The 25,286-nt window shown below is 43.7% G+C and overlaps 1 protein-coding gene and 1 long non-coding RNA gene across 8 annotated transcripts in view; one reads left to right on the top strand and one right to left on the bottom strand.

Annotated features, from left to right (window-relative positions):
* Positions 1–25,286, bottom strand: part of smtnb (smoothelin b) — a 50,432-nt gene that overhangs the window by 7,598 nt on the left and 17,548 nt on the right. For 5 of the 7 annotated variants that reach the window (XM_031308777.2, XM_031308776.2, XM_031308778.2 and 2 more), the window contains exons 3-10: positions 24,832–24,910; positions 24,643–24,721; positions 23,269–23,348; positions 16,918–17,020; positions 12,431–13,134; positions 10,892–10,943; positions 9,238–9,846; positions 6,859–6,932 (exon numbers count right to left, since the gene is read on the bottom strand). In XM_031308777.2, the coding sequence (XP_031164637.1) occupies positions 6,859–6,932; positions 9,238–9,846; positions 10,892–10,943; positions 12,431–13,134; positions 16,918–17,020; positions 23,269–23,348; positions 24,643–24,721; positions 24,832–24,910 (1,780 nt within the window). Of the gene's footprint in view, positions 1–6,858; positions 6,933–9,237; positions 9,847–10,891; positions 10,944–12,430; positions 13,135–16,917; positions 17,026–20,592; positions 20,929–23,268; positions 23,351–24,642; positions 24,722–24,831; positions 24,911–25,286 lie in introns of those variants that run through there. The other 2 variants (XM_035992869.1, XM_035992873.1) reach the window with 2 other exon arrangements.
* On the top strand, positions 16,901–19,136 carry LOC116056594. Its single transcript, XR_004106614.1, has 3 exons — positions 16,901–17,022; positions 17,181–17,182; positions 19,104–19,136. It is a non-coding gene; the product is annotated as an uncharacterized LOC116056594 (long non-coding RNA).

Genomic DNA, 25,286 nt, shown 5'->3' with positions numbered 1-25,286 from the left:
ACTGCCAGCTCACCACATCTCATCATTTCTTCCATCCGCCTCCGCCTCCCAGCCATGCCAGAGAGGGTGACAGTGAGGACATGAGAGCGAGAGCACCCCTGCCAAGTTACTGTTACCGTAGTTCATGGAGTGTGACTGACACACTGAGTGTCTAAATGATACAGAGCTGCTGTGAAGCAAAAGTTTATGTGACAAGTACGGTACACCATTATGGCTGGAAGATGGGAACAATGCATTAGCAGATATAAACTCTAAGGAGATGGTATGTACACAAAAGAAGGAGTGGTGAGCGTAGGACCAAAAGTAGCATGGTGAAAAGGAAGCAGAGCACCAAGAGAACAAACACAACATTATAGGTTGTTAATGTAAACCTACATATCTACCAGCATATTTGGAGTGGCCATAAATCCTACAGAAAACAACTCTTACATTTTCATTACATATGGTGCTGAATGCCTGCGGCAGACTGAGCTCTAGCTGTGGCTTCAATGCTTTTGTTATAACTGAGTCCAGGTCCAGATATAGCTCAGACAGCTGGCCCCGTCCCTATCCACAGCTGCCCGGCCCTCCTCCCTGCGGGTCCCAGCAGGGCCAGGTCTCACCAGGGAGGGAGAATGCCCAGTGCAGCCACTGTGTTGTGTGATCATGGGTGGCCACTGGCTTTAAGACTTTTCTGGACATGGGACAGACTGGACTGAGAGGCACTTGACCGGCAAGGAATGTTTTGGGACCCAACACAGCCAAACAAGGCCTCTGATTGAGGCAATGAGGGAATGTGAGTGGAGTGAGAAAATCCCAGATAACCTTAGTGCTCAAGTCATAATTTAATTCAGCTTCAGGATAGTTTTCAGCATCCGGGTAAATGCTCTTTTTTATTTAGTTCTTCTCTAATGAGAGAAGGGCTACTATTCTTCTGAAATGTTTTTATTTCATCACTTAGACCAGCAATACAGTCTCCACCAGCAGAATTATATAAAGCTGACATGGGAAAAATAGCTGATATTGCACCAAGGCAAAATAGTCAGATAAGTTCACCCCTCATTATCACAATTACCAGAGTAACATTTAAAAGAAGGCCATCACCTTTACTGGAACAGTTGATTGACAGACCCAGCTGTCTTTGCAGGATTAGACAGGAATATGAACACTGGCTGGTTGAATAACTAAAGATAATGCAGCAAATACTCAATATACATCAAAATGTCACCAGTGTACACAAACACACACAGGGTTTGTCATGGGATTTTAAGAGTACACAGAAAAAAAGAAGGCTAAAGATGAGGGCCGAGAGTTATCCTGTCAGTCATGAAACTGCATCAATCTCTATAACGGTAATCTACATAAGACCTTAAATTCCATTCTTGTTCTGAAGCCAGACAAGTAAAACCTTTTCATTTATGGCTATTTTTTAGGAAAAAAACATCTAATGCTAAGTTCATGTTCCTGCCAAAGTGAACATTATGGATGATCTGAAAATGGCAAACTATAGGTCAGGGCCACTGTTACTGTTAAAATATTGTCATTTTTTTCCTCCACCAGGCAGTGTATCCACTCACACTTGCATGCAGACACACGAGTGCCTGGATCAGAAAAACATGGTGTCGGAGGATTGGAATACCTCTGTGACAGATTGCAGTGAAGTCCTCCACATAAACACAATCTGTCAAAACTGACTGACAGCTGAGACAACCCAGGAAGTGAGGATAGAATGTAAGATTAAAACCAATGGAAAGCTAAAAGAGATGGAACAGCAGGTCAACAAGTACGTGAGCAAGAACACAGAGCGTCACTAGCAAGGCACGTAAAAGTACTCATGGCCAGCTCCACATGTATTGTCAACACTGAAACAAAAGACATTCCCATTCTTCACGTAGCTTTTCTGATTTAAAAGCAGTCATGATCAGAATCATTAACAGAGAGCGGTACCGTGCTGTTGTTGCAGGAAATGTTTGCCATCAGAGAAGGAGCAGAGAGGGAGCGGTAGGTTGCAAAGGTGGGGGGGTGACGGACAGGTGAAGGCTCTGATTTCTGAGGTATGCTTGTCCCAGTAGGTACAGAGTCTGAGTCCTGGGGGCATGATAAAGGTTCCTGGGGTATGCTTGATGGAGTATCCAGGAGAGTGCTAGCTGCACTGGATGGAGAATCTTGGGGAGTACAGGATGAAGTATCATGTGGCGCTTCAAGTGCAGTGTCCTGGGTTGTCCAGGCTGGAGGATCACTGCATGATGTTAGAATATCACTGGATGAGGATGGAGAATCACTGGATGATGTTTTGTTTTCACACGGAATTGTAGGTGATCTTTCCCTGCTGGGCACTACATGTAGTAAGGTATCAGGTAGCCCCATTACCTGGCACAGGGCCTCCACTTGCCTCACCAGCCGTTCTTGCTGAATCTTCACTCTCAGGTTCTCATCCTGCAGCCTGGCAAGGGCCTCGGCCAGAGGACCCACCTGAGCTGCAGCCTCCTCCAGACGGGCATCCACTAGCTTCCCAAAGGCCTGCAGGTCCCTATGGATCTCCCCCACTGCACACTGTAGTGTTAATTCAAATTTCCTCTGGCAAAACTGCTCCTCTTCATCCTTTGTCTCCTCCTGAGCAAGCAGATCACCAATCACCTCTTCCAGGCCAGACTCGGCACAAGCGCTATCTGGGCTGCCCAAAGCCTCTGGAGCCTGTGAGGCTGGGAGGAAGTCCAGGTTTACTCCAGGCATCGCCAGACCAGCTGCACTCAATATCACACTGGCCAAAGTCAGTATAAATCCCAAAACCTTAAGTTGAGGTGTAAGATCAGAGAAATCAAAAGGCTGTGGTCTCAGATGTGAGTGTAGGTGTCCTCTCTGTCCGTCTGTCTACAGAGACCTTCCATAACAATGCACGTTCTTTATACCCCCCAACAAATCTCCCCTATTTAGCGGCCAACAGCCCGAGAGCCAATGAGCATGCAAGGAATCCTGTTTCCCAGGCAGCAGTAGCCCCACCTCCTTATTTCCAGGTGCCATGGACACGTCTATGTATCTCCTGGCCCGCCATCATTCCACTGAGCCAGTCAGTCCTGGGGCACTGTTGGAGGCCAGAGGGGGAATGGTAGTGGCAACAATTCAAAAAACTCACCCCTCCCTCTTAGAACTTTCCTTTTATTTAGAGCCGTTGTCCTTCACACCTCGACTGGCAGGCGACGAGGGGTTTAGATGTGAATCAAGGCCTGGGCTGAGTGGAGTTACACGTTAGTGTTTCACTCCTCATAAAATCACTTTCTGACTAAATGCAACTGCGTCGTGACTAATTAGGTCAGTTGTTTTGCATGGCTGTGATTCAAGGCAGAGGGAAGATCAGTCCATGAAGGACAACATGCTTAGGGCCATGACACAGCAGACAGGGTGACCAGTGAGGGTGAGCTGGGGCTCAGTTCTCCACGCCTCTCGGCAAGGATGTTGGGAAGGTCAATGCAGCCCTTCCAATATTTTGTTTTAGGCTCACTGACAAAGCAGCATGGGCCCAGCTGCTGCTCATGTGGATGCTTCAAGTGCTGTTGTGATAAATTAAGAGCTCTCCAAGAGCGCTGACAGAAGTCTGTGTGTGTACGCTGTTCATAGTATAAGATGCTCAAGTACATATTTGAAATGCCTACTGACAATTTATTGGGATACTGCAGACCATGCAGAGAAATCAAATGGGACTTTACATACTGCAGCTCTGAAGGAAGCCCGGTAAGAAGCAAAATGTGATAAACCTGTAATTCTTAATTACATGCCAATACATCACAAGCATTAAACTGATTTTACACAACAGAACACTTGACTGTAAATATCTGTAACTTAAAAATTCAATGTCATGATTGTATAACCAATGTTTTTAATGATCTAAACACATAAACAGTGCATGAATCTAAAATAATGGTCTCTCCTGGGATGTACAGGTAAGCAAATCAGTTTCCAAAAACAATCGGACCTCGAGGGAGAGAAATGTGACTGGCAGCAGGTAAAGTGGGTCAAAACCCAAGAAGGCCATGGCTCTAGTCTTACCATGCATCAAAGTGCTAACACACTTTACCCACAGCAAAGCAAAGTGATGTAGAAAGACAAGGAGCATGACAAATGAAGACTGAAAGTACATAGACACACAACAATTTTCTGCATGTATATGGGTCTGTATTTCCAATTATGGCTAACTGATATAGTAGAAACTGTATCTCTTCTCTTATGTATGTGACGCATCTGTGGCTACTGTGAACCCTCTGCTGCTATTCACAAAAGATTTTCCAAAAAATAATAGCTTCCAACAGTGCTCAAAAATAAAGCAATGCAGAGATTTCAGTCTAAAGAAGAACCAACATGAGGAAGACAATCTAAATCTAAAATGGCAATAAAACATCACCCAGACATTAGATAATCTCACATCTTTTTCTCCTCAGTCTGCAGACCAGGCTTAAATCTGTGACACGTGTGAACTTGTTGGGTAATCAGCATGTTTCATGGATCAGCAGTATGTTAACAATGGGGTCCTTCTTCCTCCGTGCGACGTGAGACAATCTTTCACTGACTGTGGGCCTGTGTGTCCATGTTCACGTAGCAGCACTTTACCAGTGTGACCCAGAGCTTGGCAGTAATCTCCATGACCACTGTCCTGTCATTACTCTGGTAATTAAGCTAAGGCATTGTTTATATTTGTGTTCAAGGCCGAGCGTAGTGGTCGGCATGGACGGACAGCTGAGATGAGTAGGAGCAGCTGCAATCACTCGGAGCTGGAGGCATCAATATTCAGCTGCTGGCCTTACCTGTCTGAAATGAACTCCCATTACTGCACTGAAGCACTACAAGCATCTTGACCTTGCCATTAACTTTATCTCAACGTTGCTTTCAGAATAAATAACAAGGAGCAGCTCCGTCTCTCTTTAGCTCACATTTGTCCCTCATTGTTTCAAAGTCTTTCCATTGCTTATTTTCTCATTTACTCAAATGTTTCTCTCCATTGACTCTCAAATAGATTGTAATTTATAGGCAATCTGCTGAAAGAACAACTTGTTTTATTGGAAAAAATACCATAAAAGAAATAGGGGAGGTTGTGAGTGCTGAAGTTAGACCACCGAAGAGAAGCCCAGACCACCCAAACAGATCAGAGTCCCAGACAGGAACCAGTGTGGTCAATAAACAGCAATCAAATACTAAACAGGATGAACATATTAAAAGTCATGTTACTCCACTTAGATTTCTGCACCCTCTTCTTCTTATAATGAACATATACACTAATGTGAAAGGGTACTTGTATAAGCTACTTTCACATGAATCCTCCCCTGACCTGTCACAACCTTGCACTTTGACTAAACCAGAGAAAGTCAGAGGAAGAATTGTCTCTACATCAGTCTGAAGGTAACTAAGCTGCCTCCCCTCTGGTTGATGCTAACCAATCTCATCTGCCAAGTCACTCAGGCTCAGTGTTTGTATGGGAAAACTTGAGCAGGTGAAATATCAACAGTCAGCGTCAAGAGTGACGAAGCCTTGTGGTTCATCAATGCATGCATTCATGTTGAGCCTACAAAATGATGATGCAGTTGTTCCGATAGCCATGTATGTGAATCTCAGCCTTGCATGCAGTCAGCAGGATAGTAACAATTTAAGGCTAAACTAATGAGTGGTGATGGTGAATAACAGTGAGATGTCATGGGAGGTAAATAAACTATTATAATTGAAAAAAGAAGATTATGTGATGCAGACAGCATATATTTCTTTTAGCATAATTTAAAATACATCATGTTTAGTAAGTGAGTACACACGCAAAGACGTTACCTGCATGCCGTTATGGTAAGGTTGTAGCAGCACTCAGCTCAGACAAATATAAACATCATCTCCTGCAGAATCTTTGTCCTCTTCTTCCTACAGAATCCCTTTTCTACAAGGTTCTGCTGTGGTATCTTAGTTTGTACCTGCCCTTGTGTTTGTGTGTCTCAACAAGGGCATATCTGATGGAGTCTCATTCCAACACCTTAAATTCACCCCGCAGCCTTGTGGAGCCTCCTCTCAGCCCTAATTAACCAGCTCCCTGATCCCATAACCAGATTACAGCTGCACTAGACACAGGGGCTGGAATACACAGCAATTTAAGAGTACACAGGACACCACTTCTCCTCTCTTGACCCTCTCAATCCCCCACTCTCCATTCATGAGGACACTTCCTTTCATGGAGGACCGAGGAGGTTATAAGGAATGAGGCTAAAGGGAGTTTAGCTGTTCTCCCAGAGGTCACTGTGAGAAGGGAGGGGATTAGTTAGACTCTGACCATTTCCTTCCTATCAGAGTGTGCAAATTAAGAGAGTTGAACCTTTAGGTTTTAGCCCCCTGAGAAACGATGCGATGAAGAACTTGTGTCAACATGTGTTTCGATGCAGCTGGACAGCAATCAGTGTGCATGCAGACAGACAGGTGTGATTGGGGACTGAGATAAATCTCAGTGGGTATGGCCTGCCGAGAGAAAAACAAGGAATGCCCGGAGCACCTCCCTCTCCCTCTCTCTCCTTTACATACCCTACAAGGACAGATGTGACTGGCTACCCACTCTGTGTTTGATAAACACTGTTCTTCCCTCTCCTCCCTCCTTTTCTCACACTCTGTCTGTCTTTTCCTGTCCTTACTTTTCAGGCCTTTATAGGTGATTGCTGTGACAGGGACGCAGCAAAAACCCAGCGGAATTCAATTGAGTCCGTTGGGAATGAAATAGTAGATGAAAACAAAGCATGAATCTTTAATTGGAAGGAACTGGGAATGTGGTTTTGATATTTGTTTGTCAGGTGCTGTCTCCAGATTCTCCAGAGCCTCAATGTTTTGATCATTTCCAAGAAAATAATTTGCATAGGCAGACTGTACCTTGATGAAGGATCCGGAGGAGAGGCTGGATGAGGAGATCTTGAACGGTGTAGCTCTGAGGCCAAGGGTCAACTCTGAAACAGACATAATGAAGCGACAAATTTAGATGTATTCTATGTATAAAACATTTAATTTCCGGTAGATTTAGTCCACAGCTATGGGTTGAATAAGAACAAACTCCAGAAAGACAAGAAAGGTCCTGGTGCCCATATGCCATATGGTGGCCATTAGTCAGTTACATAAGCTGCCATAGCCATGATAGTGTCATAAACAACATGGTCTCATGTCTAATGAGAGACAAGCGAGAAAATGTAGATGACGCCACCTTTAACATAAACAGCCCTCTTTATTCGCCCGCAAGAGTACACACATGTATTTCCTTGTGACCTGTTGTCAAGCTATATGATAAAATACAGGATTGATGCACACCAGCCCAGCATAGTGTACATTTAAGACTATTGGTAGGTACTTTGAAAGAAACTGGAGACACAATCCCAGCCTGCCTTTGGGCAGTGGGAGACAGGCAGGTTCCCAAAAAAGGAGCCCAAAACCATTAAAGCAAATTGAACTGTGGGCCCCTCATGAAGAAGCCCAGTGGGGCTGCCAGAATGTGTCGGGGGTGTTGGTTGTAAGAGGTGTAATTGCACAGGTCCAGCTTGAGTCTTAAATAAACTGTTTGGGTTGGAGGTCCCGGTTGCTGGGAAGAGCTGAAACTTAAGACGTCTTGTTTGGACAGACAGTAATAGCAGCTGCAGCAGCTCTGCTTCTGAAACAGACTGAGATTCAAGCTATTCATGTTTTTGCTTAATGCAATTAATGAATGCCTGCTGGTACCGTTTGCACTATGAGTATGTACTGTGCTAAGTATGTACATGTACAGGAACAATGTGTTTTTAGGAGACTGTACCGCTGCTTAACATGCCTAATAACTACTTGACAATAAAGAAAATCACACCATCTAAGTATGCTTCATGAACACTTGCTGTGGTTCTCTAACACCTACAAAATGCTACATATTTTAGTAATTAAAAGTTGCAAGTAGTGTTTTTCAGTGTGACGTGACTGATAGAAAAAGCAGATACTGTTAGCTCAATACAGCTGAAAAGGCCATGCATTATTTTTGAAACTATTTCAGGTGAGCGACCATGTTTTGATCTACTGCACAAAGATATTTATATATTTTCTTCCTTCATCAGCCACCATATTCCAGGGAAAACGGTCTTGTTATTTTATTCCATAAAAGTTATTTTCAACAGGACGCCCAAACGGCCGACCTAGAAGTTAAAGCCGCCTACACATGATACGCAGTGACCTGCTCTGCGCTGGCCGTTCCATTGTTTTCCTATGGGGAGAGCGGTGCCGCCCAACTAGGTGCAGTGCTACCCTTGCCGTCGGAATTGTCGCCGTGGGCCGCTCTCAAAGTTCAAATTATTTCAACTTTGACCTAGCTGCCGCTGACCTTTCAAGGCGCAACCATGGGCGCAACCAATTCCAGAACGTTCCTCCGCTGCGCTTTGCCTCTTTGCTCTGCGCCCTACCTCACGGTTTTGTCGCGGATCATACGTAGGAGGTTTAAGGGGCTGACCTTGAACTGCAACATCCCTGGTTTGCGTCCGCCCCGGGGGCCTATGTTGCATGTCCTTTCCCATTGTGCCCACAGTGTCTAAAACTGCTGGGCCACCACTGGTTAACTCATGGTTTGGCTTCTATGTTCTCATTTGTTAACTGGTTTCCCAGTTTTTTCTCATTTAAATGCACACCCAGTGAATATCTACAGCATGGAACAAAAAAACACTGTACTGTGTTCTTCTATCAGGCTTATTCAATTGCACTGTAACAGTATTACTATTCAGTCTGGCCTGAGACAGCCAATTATTGTTTCCTTTGTCCCAATACACTCGCTTCTGTTGACTACTGACCTCACCCCCTCCACACAGCAGCATCTTGCCCACTATATAACAAATACCCTTGAGTACAATCACGCTGTTTCATATTTAGCCCTAACAGCTGTCCCCACTCATCCACGCGCTTTGCATCATCCCACTTGTGACCGATTCCTTGGTGCCGGTCGCCTCCCACAGCGACTGGGATTCCATTGTGATCTAAGGGTTGATATTAGCAAGGAAAGACATATAGACGCTAAATTAAGATTCATACAGCCTGAAATGCAGTGGGCTGCAGATCGACATACTGTACCACCTCCATAGAAAGCTTTAAAAAGGTCAATAAAATCAAGTTTCACCTAAAAAGCATGGTACATTAAGTGGTTAAAGAAACATAGGTGTTCCGTCGTCATTCCAGTCCTGAAGTAATAATGCATCATGTGAAGCGAGTTATTTGAGCACTGACTGAGCTAGAGTTGTTGGTTGGTGCTCCTACCTGCTCTCTGTCCCAGTGCATTAGAGGTAATGCGTGGGGTCATGTTGGTGATGGGTATGATGTTGCCCCGAGGGGAGGACGTAGAGGAGGTGGTGGTGGTGCGTCCATCCTTGATCTCGATGGTGAGGAAAGTCTTCATGTCCGGGTCTGCCTCTTCCTGGGTGACCTGCTGTCCAGCTGCTCTCCCTGAGCTCCTGTCTTCCTTTGAGTTACTGGAGGCATGCACATCTTTTTCAGCTGGATGCCTCGTCCCACCCATGGAGTTCTGCCATTGGCTAGCTGAAGACAGAGGTTTGTTAGCCACACCTCTTGGCTGAGGTATGGCCTGACTATGGGATGCGGCAGGGGTGCGGGAAGTGGAGTCCACACATGGCCCTGCTGGCCTGTCTCCAGATGTGCTGAGGGATGCTGTTGTGTGTGTAAACAGCTCAGTGGCTCTGGAGAGATTTGTCATGCCGCTACTGCCGGTGGTGGTCCCGTTCCTCAGAGGAGCTTTCTTCAAAGCTGGGACGTTTGGGCTCTGGCTGGGCTCCGTGAACTTGCGCATTCGATCACGGACAGAGTTGGTGCGGTTGAATTGTTCCAATATAACATCTTTCTTCTCAGGTGCTGTAAAGACATAATGCAGGAGGGGAGTTGAAATCACAGAAAAACACAGAGCCTGGATCCCTTCCACTATTCAGGATGAATTCAGCACACTTATAGTATCTCTTGCTCTCATCATCAGCTCCTCCTCCACCTTAAAAGCACTCTACAAATCCCATTCATCTTTTCCTCATCGCTCTACATTTTGTTCCAGCCCCTTCATTTTGCTTGACTTAACCTCCCCCGTTTCACCGCCTTTCAGTTTCTATTTTTTGGACTTTTCAGGACATGTATCTTCCACTCATGGATATTTTTTCATTCTCTGATCCCTAAAACTGTCAGATAATGTGTATAAAGCTCACGATTTGGCACAGACCCTCCAATGGAAAAAACACTAGTCATTAGAGGAGAAGAACTGAGGTCATCCTCACAAAGAAAAAAAAGATGTGCTGCTCAGAAGGAAGACCACAGTTTATAGAACAATGGACACAGAAAAGAGCACTGTCTGTTAGAAAGAGAGAAAATGATGTAAATTATAACACACTCTCTTCCCAGCACTTTCTCCTGTGAGTGGCGCTTTACAGTCCCACTAATGACTATCATTGTCTCCATATACTGGAGTCCTGCAGGCTATAAACCATCTGGTGTAATATTATTACACACTTAAGTTCCCCTAATGAAGATGACAAATGCAATGTCATTGACCATAAACTAAACCAAATTAATCTGTGCATATAGTTATAAGAGAATCTAAGAGTTATAACATATCATTTCCATTATTAATAAATCTGTTGATTATTTTTCACAGTTAAAAATTGAATTTAGTCTATAAAACATTAATGGTAAAAAAATGCCCATCGCAATTCTTTCAGAGCCAAGAATATTAAACATTGCTTGCCCTTTTTCTAAACAACAGTACTGACCCCAAACAATGATTGAAAAGAGAGGCAACAAATCATCACATTTGAAAGGCTAGAAATGTTTGGACTTAAAACATTATCAAAATTGATGTTGATTGATTTTGTATTGATTAATTAGTTCAGGACTAAGAGTTGGACTAGTTTCTTACCCGAATCCTTTTCTTTGCCACGAGAAAGAGGCAGACCGCTGTTAATTGTCATCTAAAAAGGTGGAAAAAAACAAAGAAACATGACAGAACAATCAGCAGAGGAAGTAGAGAAGATTAAGGGTTAACATGCACTGTGCCTGGATTGACAACCACAGAGCTGCTATACTGAACAGCTCCATGTTTAACAGGGCAGCAATGCACATTCACGAGAGACCAGGGTCTTCATTGGCGGCTGTGGTGACAACTACACACACACACACACACACACACACACACATAGACCTACACAATCCTAAATACAGAATAAACCAGCAGTGTTTTCATTATGTAACACATTTGTGTTTGGAGTGAAGCAGTAGGCCTCTGTTCTTTTTTTGGCAGCGGGGCCATGATGGGCCCCAGAGTGTTTACATTACTCTCAGGAGACAGAGCATCAGCACATATTGCAGGGAACAATAAAAGAAGCTATCCGGAGCCAGCCTTGGGTAAACACATTCAGAGGAGCGACATGATGGTGTCATGGTGACCTGAGCCCCAAAGATGGGAATTGTTGCTCAACAGTTAACGGTGAGTGCAGAAACAGCAGCTCTGTGTGTTTGTGTGTTCTCTGTACTGTGGGCTGAAGAGAGACAGAACCTGTGGCCCGTAACAATGTCTATCCCTCTCTGACAGCAGGTGAGGCTGACACGCTGCTGAGGTGAAGCAGAGACACTCAGGTGCACGGTTTGTTTGTGTAGCCAAGTAACAAAAGTTAAACAGCACATAACAGGAGTTTAGCATGGTGTGTTTATGGATGCCGATGTGACCTGGGTGTCACTGAAGAATGGAGTGTCTGGGTTTATCAGGGATAATGAAATGGAAAGAAAGAGAGAGCTTGGACTGTTGCTGCATGAGACCGTGGCTGTGTGGCTCAACACCCCACTCTAGTGGTGCAGTTATAATAAATACTGTGTATTGTTGTTGCTGTTCAGCTGGCTCAAATTGATACAGATGGGGACAAATTAAAAGAAAAACCAACATGAAGTGTCTCATTAAGCCTCCAGAATAGCTGCAACGCACCTTAGCATAGAAAGGTCTCTATAACTCTACGGGAGGGATGAACACCATTCTTCCAAAAGATATTCCCTCATTTGGTGGTTTGACAATGGGAGTGGAAAGAGCTATCTAACAGATGTGTCCAAAGTCCAACTGTAATCACATTTAGTCATCCATTTTTGGAGTAAAAAAAAAATAGAGACAAAGTAAACAAACTTGCGCAGTAACCTACACATCATGTATGCTGCAGCAAACAAAAAGAAAACACAATTTGATTTCAGTTGGACTTTAAAGGTGTTTAATTTGGTTGAGATATGGAGACTGTGAAGACTTGATCATTTTCATAATCATCAAACCAGTCAGTGACCCCTTCTGCCCTGTATGGAAGCTGCACGTATTATGTTTCTCTTTTATTCAGGGTTTTCCTTTGATTTGTCACCTGTCTGCATATTCCAGACTCAAAGACAACAGCCATTCATCTGATACAAGGACTTTGAACTCTACCTTTTGTTTTTGGATGTCGATTTTTCCCTTGGCGCTACCGTTGAGCAGGCCATTTGCAGGATCTCTCCTGGAAAAAGCAGCCCCATCAGGCTGCTCCTGGTCAATGATGCAGTCCTGATTGGCCCGAGCATGGAGGCTGGCTGGACCTTGTCTTCCGCTCTCGGTTTCTGAATCTGTGCTGGAAGTTGAACCACTCATGGCGAGCTCCACCTTCTCTGCTGGACTTCTGTCCTCAGAGGACACACTGACACTCTGGTCAGATGTGCCCGAGTCAGTCCGTTTCCGTGACAAAAGACCAATGCTGTCTGAAGCCCCAGAGCCCAAACGCGGTCTGACAGAGTCTGAGACATCTGAGCCCAGTCTTTGTCTGACGTAAGACAGGGAGCTGACGCTTCGCTCTGATGCCCCAGAGTCTAGCCGACCACGCTGTAAGGGACTCTGGCTTCTGTCTGAGACTCCAGAGTCCAGCCGGGCTCTGTAGGCTGAGCCCAGACTCTTCTCCGAGGCCACAGAATCCAGATTGGGCGTTGAAAGCACAGAGGTCACACTGTGGTCTGAAGCTGAGGAGTCGGACCTTTGACGATGAGACAGGACCAGGTCAGGCTCTGTTGTAGCAGCCTCTCTCTGAGGCTGGATCAGCAGAGGTCCAGGGCCATCGTCCTTCACCAGGTGATCCAGAACCAACACCATGTCTGAGTTGGAGCCTGCAGCAGAAAACACAAATGAAAGATGAGCGATAAATGCCTTTCTGTACCTTGTGCCTTCCTGAGTTTGTTAAAAAAAAAAAAAAAAAAAAAAATGGCTTCTCATATTACTTCTATTCTTCCTGTCATATCAGTAGTACACCAAAGTGAAGAGGGTGTTACTGTACATGGGCAAAGGAAACAGTAGGTGGTGAAGTTTGAGATTGAAGCGATGAAAATGAAATACTTCTGGTGGCACAGAGGCCCGCATGGGAGGCCAGGCTAGAAAATATCACTGGGGATCACAGAGGAGGCACGTGGAGACATGAGGGGATGTAGGCATTTCCTCCAGACTGGCCTCAGTTCCTGAGCAAGATCTGTGAGATTGTGCCGGTGGATGTGCGTAAAAGAGAAGGAGGGGTCACAACTAAAGAGAGGGAGCATGTGGCTTAACCATAGGCGGTAAAGCAAGTACAAGAAGTCAAGGATGAAGTGGGGGTGAAATAGAGACAAGGACAAGTACTTCCCCTCCCCTCTGTCCAAGCTCCTTCACTGCTCCTTCTCTCCTCAGGAAACCACACTCCAAACAACACAGTGCTGCCCACATCCTCCCTCTGTGATAGTCTTTACCTCTAACACCCCATAGTGCTTCTAGTGATTGAAATTTCTAAAAACAGAGAAAACCAAGAGTGTAGAGATTCCCACATCCCATGTACACACCAAGGCATGAAAACACTTCTGTGTGACCTGTGTTTGCACAAACTCTGCAACCAAATGGGGTTCACCAAGTATGCATGCTTGTCATTTACAAACCAAATCAAAGAGTCTGATCGGCAGCCGCAGAAATCTCTTTCAACTTCCGACAAGACAGGATCAAGACGGATGTTCGCAGCTTCATTTAAAGCAGCTGATCTTTATTATTCATTTATTGTGTAACACCTACTATTAAAAGATGCTCGCTAAATTGTGAACAATCGGTTTATAAATGGCAGCAAGTTGTTGGTTAAACAAACCAGATGATTATGTAATAGGTCTGAATAGAAAATTTGATTATGATTCGGACAATAAATGGCTGCCATTCTCACATGTGACACTATGAATGGTCTACTAGACAGCAGTGTCTATATCTAATGACGCACTCAACCCAAACTCAATTACTGCTCAACTAAAGTGAAAGACAAAACACATCGTTTCTTCTACAAACTCTCACGTTATTGTTCATGTTTTTGCCATCATGTCCATTGTGTAGTGATTTCTGGGAAAATCCCTGTTGCTGCTGGGTAATGAGAGGCTTGCTTTTTTGTTGCTCTGAAATAGCAACAAAAGCAGCCCGAGTTGTGCACTCTGCTGCCAGTCAATATATAGAGCACAAACAAAGGCCAACCAAGGATTTTCTTTATACTTCTTTCACACCGAAGCAATGACCCGAGGAAAGCTTGTTTTTGTCGTTGCTGTGAACGGGTCAACACAGGCTTTTCGACTCTGCCTCGCCTGCTGATGACCTTGGTTTTACATGGGTTCAACACACCTCTGCTTTGGCATACCAGATAGAAGAAGTAAATGTTCGGTTACTATCAAAGTCTCATTCAAGCTGTTGGCATTCGCTTTTCATAAAAGAAATATACACTCACCTAAAGGATTATTAGGAACACCATATGTTTGACCCTATCCTATCAATATGGGCCAACATTTCTAAAGAATGCTTCCAGCACCTTGTTGAATCAATGACACAAAGAATTAAGGCAGTTCTGAAGGCGAAAGGGATCCCCCACACCATTATTACACCACCACCACCACCAACCTGCACAGTGGTAACAAGGCATGACGGATCCATGTTCTCATTCTGTTTATGCCAAATTCTGACTCTACCATCTGAATATCTCAACAGAAATCGAGACTCATCAGACCAGGCAACATTTTTCCAGTCTTCAACTGTCAAATTTTGGTGAGCTCGTGCAAATTGTAGCCTCATTTTCCTATTTTTAGTGGAGATGAGTGGTACCCGGTGGGGTCTTCTGCTGGTGTAGCCCATCCGCCTCATGGTTGTGCGTGTTGTGGCTTCACAAATGCTTGGCTGCATACCTCGGTTGTAACGAGTGGTTATTTGAGTCAAAGTTGATCTTCTGTCAGCTTGAATCACTCGGCCCATTCTCGACCCTTCTTAGTAATCAATTTCACAATTAATCAATTTTAGAGTCTCGAAAATGTAAAATTTTCAGACGCAAAAACCGCAAAGATTTGAGAAATGACCATCATTTTGAGTGCATTTTATCTCATGACCACCTCCTCTATAGTTTACTGTAGCAGTGACTTGTATGGTGCCACAGTTCCAGGCCAAGGTCTTGTGTTAGAGATAATGACCTGATATACATGCATGACTAGAGGCCTGTTATAAATGGTCATACATGCTCCTGTGTTCAGTCCTTCACAGGGTTTTGTGTTAAAAAATTGGTAAAGTTTCTCTTTCTGGGAACTTGAAGCACACAACACATTCCACTGGGCATCTCTGCAAACATTTCATTTCCTAACTCACAGCCGTACAAGTTACAGTTTATATAAGCTTTTCTGTCTGTGAGGTAGAGGTATGTGTTTGTGCTGTGTTCAAAGAGCAAAAAGAAGCTGCCACTGATTGTCCAAGTCAATCTCTTATTTTCTGCCACTTTCCCTCTGCTAAAAAGACAACCGCCCATTTAAGAACCACCAGCCCACCCTGGCTACACTGTCTTTTCCCAACCATAAACGGTAGTGTCCTAGTTGATTGGTGTCCACTTTAAAAGGCACCTTGCTCCTTTGCTTTTCTATGGTGACCTTATTTTATTTACCCTAGCTTTACCCTGGTTTAAATTGTAAGGTAGGGATAAATAAGGAACAGTGGGGAGTTTCTCCACCAAGTCAACTAGGCCTTAGTTCTGTTCTGGTATCAGCTTTATTTAGCAGAGGTGTGGCTGTTGGGTTTCCTTTTGTTGCTTCCCATTACCCCACCACCAACCCCAGGTCCATGAGAAGGACACTGGGAGCCAAGTCCAGGGCAGCCAAGGCCACACAGAATGACAATTATTATGGCTGTCAGCTCAGGGCCAAGTTAGGTCAGCCAGGCCCGGGCTTAAATAAAAGAAGAAAAACACTTTCATCTTTAGCCAAGGATGATCAAAGTTAAATTTGGTGTCCTATACGAAGAGGGATGTCTAATTAATAGTTCATCCTGGTGTGTTTAAATTGGACAAGATGTAGGTAGGTTTGTAACAACATTTATGACTTGTCAATAATGCACTTTTGTTGTTTCACAAGCTATTCATCGTCAGCTCTGCGCCTGCAAAGTTTCGAAAGCACAGAAGTGAACGAAGCACATTCATCCCCGTCTGAACGCTTGCATTCATACTACTTTATTAATGGTTGGGCTAACAGAGTGGTTAATGAAATGACTTCACACTTAAGAAGCCAAAGTCATTAAGCCTATGGCTGTGAGTGACTCCAAACAGTTAATAAAGTTAGATGAAGGAGCCTGAACTAATATGACCTCCTGACCGCCACCTCAGGAGAATGGCTCCTTCAGCTGACTATTTTAACAAGCAGTGAGGAGGAAATTGCATCAAGACGGATGTATGCAGTCAAATAAACGCAACAGAGGTGGTCAGTGTTGGCTTCGAGTTATAAGTTCTTACCCAAACTTGACCTTTAGGTGAATGTTTACAGATAATAAAAGATGTTGTGTTGGCTAAACATGATCTAAGTGTGTATAGCATGCAGACAATGTGCGTTAGGCAGTCGGTCACAATCAGTTTGGTAGTGAGTTTGGTTTCTTACCTCTTCTCTGCAGCTCTCTGCTTTGTTGTGTCTGCTGGCCGTGTAACTCCCGGATCGGAGATCTGATACGCTCTCGCTCACTGTGACTCTCCCGCTCGGTCAACTGTAAAGGAAAAAAAAGAATCACACATGCTCAGTGCATTTCAATAAAGCTCCAGGTGTATAATGCTCTTTACATTTCTCAGGTCACAATGTCTTCTGGTTTTTATTAGGGACAAACTGCCAACCCATTCCTCTGATCAAAACCAAAGTGAAAACATTAGTCGTACAATCCTCTGTTTGAACTCAGATGGTGATCACAACAGTCTTTTGTTGGAGGTTAAGGTTAAATGCTCCAGCCATGATGAGCAACATGCTTGTCCAGCTGGAAAAGTAAAGATCTGTTTTATTTTCCATTGTATACATTTGAGAGAGAAAGAGAGAGAGAGAGAGAGAGAGAGAGAGAGAGAGAGAGAGAGAGAGAGAGAGAGAGAGAGAGAGAGAGAGAGAGAGGCCCTGAGTGCCAAAAAAGCCAACATATACAGTCGATGTATAGTTCAATACTGTGTTATATCTCTGCTTTACAGCCTTACTTGACTCGGGCACAGTAGCTCCCACTCCTTCAAGATTACCTGCAGTATGACTGCAGCACAAAATACAGCTCTTTCCACAACACTCTGGCCCTAACCTGCACTGATAGAGGAAAGTCGCAGCAGGGGGGAGATCTCGGAGGAGAGGCAGGAGTATTTTGGCATATGGAGAGGAAACGGGAGAGGTGTGGAGGACAGGACGGAGTGGGGAAAGATGAAGATGCCGGCACTACTGTTAAGCCTCTGGTGCCTGATCTTGAGCTACTCCACAGGAGAATCAGCTGCACAAATAAGCACCACACACACATACACACACACACACACACACACACACACACACACACATTTGTAATTGATAACACTCCAAGGACTTGCAAACTTTTCTATGAAAGGGCAAAAAGCTCTTGCGTGTGGAGCTTCAGGTGGTATGTGTCATTCTGTAGCTCATTCGAAATGAGTAATTACATCACGGCACAAGATCTGCTTAAAGGTGTTTCACAAGAGCCATCTGGGTTAAGAATAAGTTTGGGTGGATCCCAAAAAAAAAACATACAGGACGTGACCTTACATACTTAAAAAATATAACACTAGATTTAAAGCCTACTATTACTTTCAAAAAGCTTCTGAAAACACATTCACAAGCTCTCAAGCAAAACAAGAAAGCACACACACCCAACCACACAATCACACACCACAATCATTTGACCATGTGTAAACTATGCTATCATACACAAGAGACTGGCGAAAATTTTATAAGTCACACCTTTGTGTGTAAAAAAAAAAAAAAAGAAAGAAAAAAAAAAGGCTTTTAATCAATGCAGTGTGTGATCAGAGAGAAAACGAACACAAAGCCTGCTCAAATTTAAACACAAGCCAGAGGCAGAGGTGAGAAAGGACTCAAGGCTTTCTGCTCCGTTGACTGTGAGCTTCACCACCTTGAGCCGATTACAGGGAAGACCGGTTCAATCACTGAAGAGAAAATATAATCAGACACTGTTGCAGGAGATGGCAACACAAACAGGAAAGGTGAATCTGGAATGGCACTGCTCAGGTTATGAACAAAGACACCACGCCATTAAATGTTTCACATAATGTAGTTAAGATGAGATTAAAATAAAATAAAGTAAAATAAGTAAAGTTTTGCTGCTAAAATCGTCCAGGAGAGATCAATCTGTGTTTGTGAAGAAAAAAATCTTCAAAAGAAGCGAGAAAATTGAAATACTACATGTGACATCATAACAGTGTAAATCTACATACAAGGTGCTTCCATTTTTCCATGCCTTTCCATTTTTCCAATAAGGAGCAAAAAACCCTAGTGACAGCAAAATTCTGAGGCATAAAAAAAGGTCTTCCCAGCTTTTAAAGCCAATGCTAAAAGTTGCTTATGCAGACTGGGAGTTTAGTGGAATGTTCATTTAATTAGACATTACAGTGTCTGATGAGTTTGGAGGACACAAACAGTATTCTGCAACAAAAGACAAAAGACTTGAAGGCACTACAGTGCAATAGTGTGAGAGGTCACACACAAAGGGCATTCTCCTTCTGAGTGGAGTCACTCAAAGAGTCACAGGGGGAGATTATTGTGTTTGAGCCATAAACACAATTAGAGAGGACAAGTCTTTCCTCACCCACCCCTCCTCTCCCTCTCCTGCTTTTACCAGGAGTCAGACAGACACAGCCATCATTTCACAGCTCCCACTAAACCACAGGGAACATATTTCTCACAGACAGTGAGGCAGAGGGAAAAAAGGGAAGATAAAGTGGAACTGTAGAAGCAGACCAGAGCTCCGAACCTGCTGCCAGCCACCATGCTATCATTAGTGGCTTCCCTCTGGTCCAAACAGTGAAGACCTGACAGAGTGGAACCAACCCTGACACCGAACCACTCATCCCATGTGGCCTCAGGAGCCTGATGTGTTGGACTATATTGCAAAAACTTAAACCCGTAAACACAAAAACAACTGTCCTCTCTTGTGACCACAACGAGGCGTCGGCCATCTGGATTCCTCTGAAACCTCAACTTAACAGAAAAAAAACAAAAACAATGAGACATCGCTGAGGCACCCTCACCTCCTTCACCAAGCAACTCAGACAGCTGACATCAGCTATAGAATAACACGCTGGGTTTTAATGCTAAGTTTTCCATGAAAGTTAAATCCATCACTATACCGATAAGGTCCACTTCCATGGGCTTCACGTTGGAGAGAGAAATAAACCTGGCAGCTCTTTTTCCATTACTGCAGCCTGAGGAGCCACACACTCGGCTTACCTCCAATAACTGAAATACAGTAGCTGGAATGAAGTAACAATCATCTCAGTATCACACACACAGACACAGACACACACACACAGACACACACAATCTGGAGTGAGGGAACCCACAAAAAAACTCAGCCCTGAACCTCATTCCCATTTATACTTAGTGCACATCATCACATGCCAATCTAAGCTTACTTTCTGGTCTATTTTTTCAAAATGGATCCACTGTACATTTTTTTTTTTCTACAACTCATCTCCAAAGTCTGCTAAACCCTCTCTATTGCAAACGCTAGGCCCAGTTAAGACAGTTAAAATTACTCTTTCCTCAGGTCTCTTCTTGCAACATGTTTACGATGAGATCAGAGAGCAAACAAAACTCTGGAACTGCAACACCCACCTACCCAACAGCCTACCTGAGCTCTCCCAAAACACCTAGACAGCATGCAAACTGTGACCTCAAAGAGACAACTTGCAGGGTTAATTTACTAAATACTTTGTCTTTAACTTGTTGTAGAATCCTTATCAAGTTGCATTAATTTCAGAATAAGGCACGTTGTCAATGACCCAGTTTCATCTCATACATCATTAAGGTGTCATCTACATCCTAAGAGTTAAACTGTTAACTTAAGTGAACAAAAATGATCTTGAACTCAGCAACTAACCATTATGTACACAAACCTGAAAGGTAAACAGAGAGGCAGGTACGTCCCATTCTTCTGTCAGTAAGAAACAAGCGCAGTTCAATGAGGAAAGATGTTTAAATAGCCTTTCAGTGCAAAAAAGACAGTCAAAGAGGAGTCTTTGGTCTGTGACAAATGACAGCAGAAAACATCTGAATGACATTTACCTTCTCTCTCTCTCTCTCTCTCTCTCTCTCTCTCTCTCTCTCTCTCTCTCTCTCTCTCTCTCTCTCTCTCTCTCTCTCTCTCTCTCTCTCTCTCTCTCTCTCTCTCTCTCTCTCTCTCTCTCTCTCTCTCTCTCTCTCAGGAGTAACCCTCTTGGAGTCAGGACGTCCGCTACTCTGCCGCTCTACTCCCTGAGCCACATCATACACACATACACACCACCACCAAGACCGCGCACACACACACACACACACACACACACACACACACACACACACACACACACACAATTCCAACAAGCCACTCCTTTGACTTCCCCTCCCTCCCATTTAGACTCCAAAAGGATCTGACCCCCCCCCCCCCACACACACACACACACACACACACACACACACACAGGTCAAAGGGTTGCCTGGTTGACACATTAACTTCTGACACACTGTCTTAGTTTTGACCTCTTTTTTCATTTCTCTAACTGCTGTATTACTTGAGACAAAATTAGATATTTGACTGTAAGAGGACCTCATTTAAATTATTAAATATTTTGCACTTTTTGATCCTTTTTCCTACTGGCATTTTTTTGTTGCTACATACATATAATTAAAGTATTTTTTTAAAGCTGTTACAGTATGGTTTCTCCCAAATGAGCAAAAGGAAACTTTTATTGTACTTGTCAGCTATCCTTGCGTGTCATTAAAACATGGCCATTAAATACAGTTATTACCTTATAATGGGTGTTGGATTCTGGTAGAATTACAGCTACAAGGAATACTTTACCCTCAAAATGATCATTTTTATGTCACATTTCTAGCCCACTTTTTCTTCAATTCATCAATAATTTCCTCTGTTTTTGGATTCTTCGTTCACCGTGGAGGTATGCGAAAGCTAAACTTTCTTCAAGAATTAAAGATAACATTTATTAGAGTAATTGATACACATATGATAATTTTGAGGTTGAAATGTTCCCCAAACCCACTAATTAAACGTGCATATACTCCATATATTTTCAATCTTACATTTTGGTTACTTGAGGTCTTGAACTGGTGTTTGTTTCAAGCTGCTGGCAGAGTACACACATTGCGTGTGTGTTTACGTGTGTGTTTGGCTGCTGTGGAGGCCTATCTAGGACCTCCATCTGCCACGGGACAATTGTACGCAGCTCAAAGAGATCCGCTGCTGTGATGTGAGTGGAAGCCTGCTGCTGCTGGTTGATGTTGTTATTGGCCAGGTCCCCATTCCAGCGCAGACTAGGCTGCTGAGGCACAGCTGGTGGGCTGCCTGCCTGTCTGTCCGAACTTCCCCCTCCCTCCTCACTATCCAGACTTCCAACTCCCCCCCCCCGCCCCCCGTCAGCCATCACACCACCTGCAACTCACAACTCCACTGCCGCCGTACAGCTCAGCTGTCTTACAGGAAGTGAGGTAAAAAGGCTTGAATGTTACAGCATCCTGTGACGCCAGCATGCTGTCATTGCTTCCTATCGGAGGAGAATACATATACACACACACACACACACAAAAGAAATGCACACAGGCAAAGCACAGGCTGCAACAGACAATAAGACGGATACTAACAGCGATTCATTCCTTCCCCTTTACATCACTTTTGTGGGAAAAGTGAATGCTTTCACACAAACCACCAGAACTCTGATAATGTGACTGATTGTATTTAAGCGTAGATAGGTGTTCCTCCACTTCCATCATTTAAAAGGCTTGAGCTACAACAACAGTGACCACATACAGCAAGATATAACTTTGCTTTCCTCCACTAAAATCTCATCCACTGGCAACAGAGCATTTATTAAAAAAACTGTGATCAAACACAGCAGATAAGATAACATTTGGCTCCCGACAAAGTCTCCCAAACAGATGACACATGATGTGAAGCCTATGTCTTCACATCATGTTTTCTGCAACAACCATACAATTCAATCTGGTACGCTAAAAAAGATAAATTTAGTTCAACTCTGAAAACATAGTCCAATATCATCCACTAGAGGGCTGAGAGATGTCCGAGGAGAAGTTTGCAGTTTAAGAGAGAGATTCAAAAACGTGATGTTGGCCATCAAAAGTATTTCATCAAATGAAATTAAATAAAGTTCTTTGAACCTCTCATACCCCTCTCTAAACTTTAAATGTCAGTGTGCAACAGTCTTTAAGTGTTAAATGCTGTAGAGAGATAAATAGTGGGCAAAATTACAGTGTCTGGGAAACTGTCCCTGTCAAAAACTATTTACTGCCTTCACTAAACACTAACTAAATTTTCTCCTCATACTTGGCCAAACCTGAATGAGGATATAAAAAACAAAAGCACATTCTTTGCTCCATGGCAGCCAAAGCACGTGTTTTGTGTGTGTGTGTGTGTGTGTGTGTGTGTGTGTGTGTGTGTGTGACTCAAGTCACAATGCTTGTTGTTGTTTGTTGCATTCTTCATTGTGGCAGCAGAGAAACCTCAGTAGTCACTGTTGCCATGCAAACAAACATTGCACCCGCAAATTAGTCTGCTGGTCAGTTCATTTTTGCAAATGGAAGCTGACACAAGTGAATATTAGACTTGAGACAGTTTACTTATTACACACTTGTAATGTGACGTTCAGACTATATCACCATAATGCAGTGACATTTAATAATTTCTCATTTAAATGACACTGATCGCTCTGTTAACTCCACTGTACTCACCCCAGTTCCCATGCTACTCTGGGGCTCCACACTCTCAGGCTCCAGGCAGCGACCCTGAGCTTTACCCCGCTCCACAGTCCCTAAAAACACACACACAGCAGTAGCACAATAATTAGAATGAAGTAGGTGAATCATTATCCCATCTGATTTCAAACCCCTGGTCATTTGTGAAATCAGGAGAAGAGAAAACACGAAACAAGAAACAAGATTATCTGAGTTTTCCAGACATGGCCCTATAGGAGGAGGCTGCATCAGTGTTTCAGAGTGACAGGGGCCTCACACAAACCAGACAGCGCTAAGGAATGACAGGAATCCACTATCTGATCCAGCATCATAGGTAGATCTGCCGCAGTAACTATGGCTACCACAGACAGCCCGCTATCGCTCCCACAGGAATTATGCATTCACATGTTTCTTAAAAAATAATTAAACTTTCAAATTAAAATGAAACTGGCAGTTAAGGTCACAGTTGATTTTTTACCTGTAATTTCAGCGCCCTCATCAGGCCAATTGGTGCATCTATTTTTAAATTTGGTATGCACACACATCATTTCCCTGAATGTATCTACATTTTTCATCAATATTGAAGCAGTGGTGTCCAGAATATTGCATAACATTTAGAATATTGAGTCACTTTTTTTTTTTTCAGTGTCTAATGTATTAAATGTTCGCCCTTAAGGGCGACAGGGATAGATTTGTGCCACAAGTTTTCTGTCAACCAGAACATAATTATAGTCTTTCAAAGTCTGACATTTTGACCTTTAACTAGATCTTTGCAGCACAATTTTCAGACTAAACAGTTTTAAGTGTGTGAGTTGCCAGAACACAGTGACAAAATGCACCATCCTTAAATGTTTAGTTACAACCACACAGCTTGTGTCACATATGAGTTTAATCTAACCAGTGAAAAGAGGCATCTTTCATGTGGTATCATATTTTGGGGCATTTATTAGGCCTTTATTTCTATAGGATAGCTTAGACTTTGAAAGGGGGGAGAGAGAGAATGGGGAATGACATGCAGGAGATGGCCCCAGGTCGGAGTCGAACCCACGGCCGCTGCGTCGAGGAGTAAACCTCTATATATGGGCGCCAGCTCTATCAGTTGAGCTACCCAGCTGCCCATGGTATCATATTTAACAGACATACAGACACAGCTTGACTCCATTTTATCAAAAATAGCTGGACTCTGTAGCCGGGTTGACTCAGTGGGTAGAGCAGGCGCACATATACTTAGAGGTTTATGCCTCAACACAGAGGTCCAGGGTTCGACTCCGACCTATGACGATTTCCTGCATGTCTTCCCCCTCTCTCTCCCCTTTCTCACCTGTCCTGTCCATTAAAGGCGGAAAAGCCCCAAAAAATAGCTGGACTCACCTTGCTGCTGTTCATCTCGGACTTGTCGGATTGCTGCTCTGATCATCTTCCTCTCCTCATACTCGCTGGCAGCACGGAGCTTCGCGCAAACACACACACACACACACACACACACACAAAATATCAGTGTGCACACGACAAGCATGTAGTGTCACCATTTTTCATGATATTCTGCTCGTTAATACCCACCATTTTTGTGAGCTCATCAATGTCCTGGATTGATTGCAGTTTTCGTGACAGGATGTCCAAGTTGGCGCTGGATTCTGACCTGAGAAGGAGAGACAGTGAAGTGGTTATAGGTGGTCATTATGACTTAAAGTCAACTTGTGCTCATGCAGCAAGCGACAAACTGGGAAATCATAGTATGTTAAAATATTCAAATACAAATGGTGTGCTTCACTGACTCTATCCTGAGGCCTCTCTGTGCATGTGAAAGGCAGCAGAAAACAATTCCAAGATAACACACAGTTTTATTGGCCCATCAGGGGAACAATCACAAATCTACCGTGGAAAATGTGATACTCTGGCAAAACAGATTTGACAGCAATGACACAGAGTGTCTAAAATAGGCTCCCCCCCTCTTTTCAGCCTCATATTTACCCGTTTTACTGCTCACTTTTATGTTGGTTTCTATTACTCATACG

Source organism: Sander lucioperca, chromosome 2 (assembly GCF_008315115.2).
Source record: "Sander lucioperca isolate FBNREF2018 chromosome 2, SLUC_FBN_1.2, whole genome shotgun sequence".
Taxonomy (NCBI): Eukaryota; Metazoa; Chordata; class Actinopteri; order Perciformes; family Percidae; genus Sander; species Sander lucioperca.
Note: the sequence above shows the minus strand (reverse complement) of the source record. Positions and strands in the feature narration are given on the sequence as shown.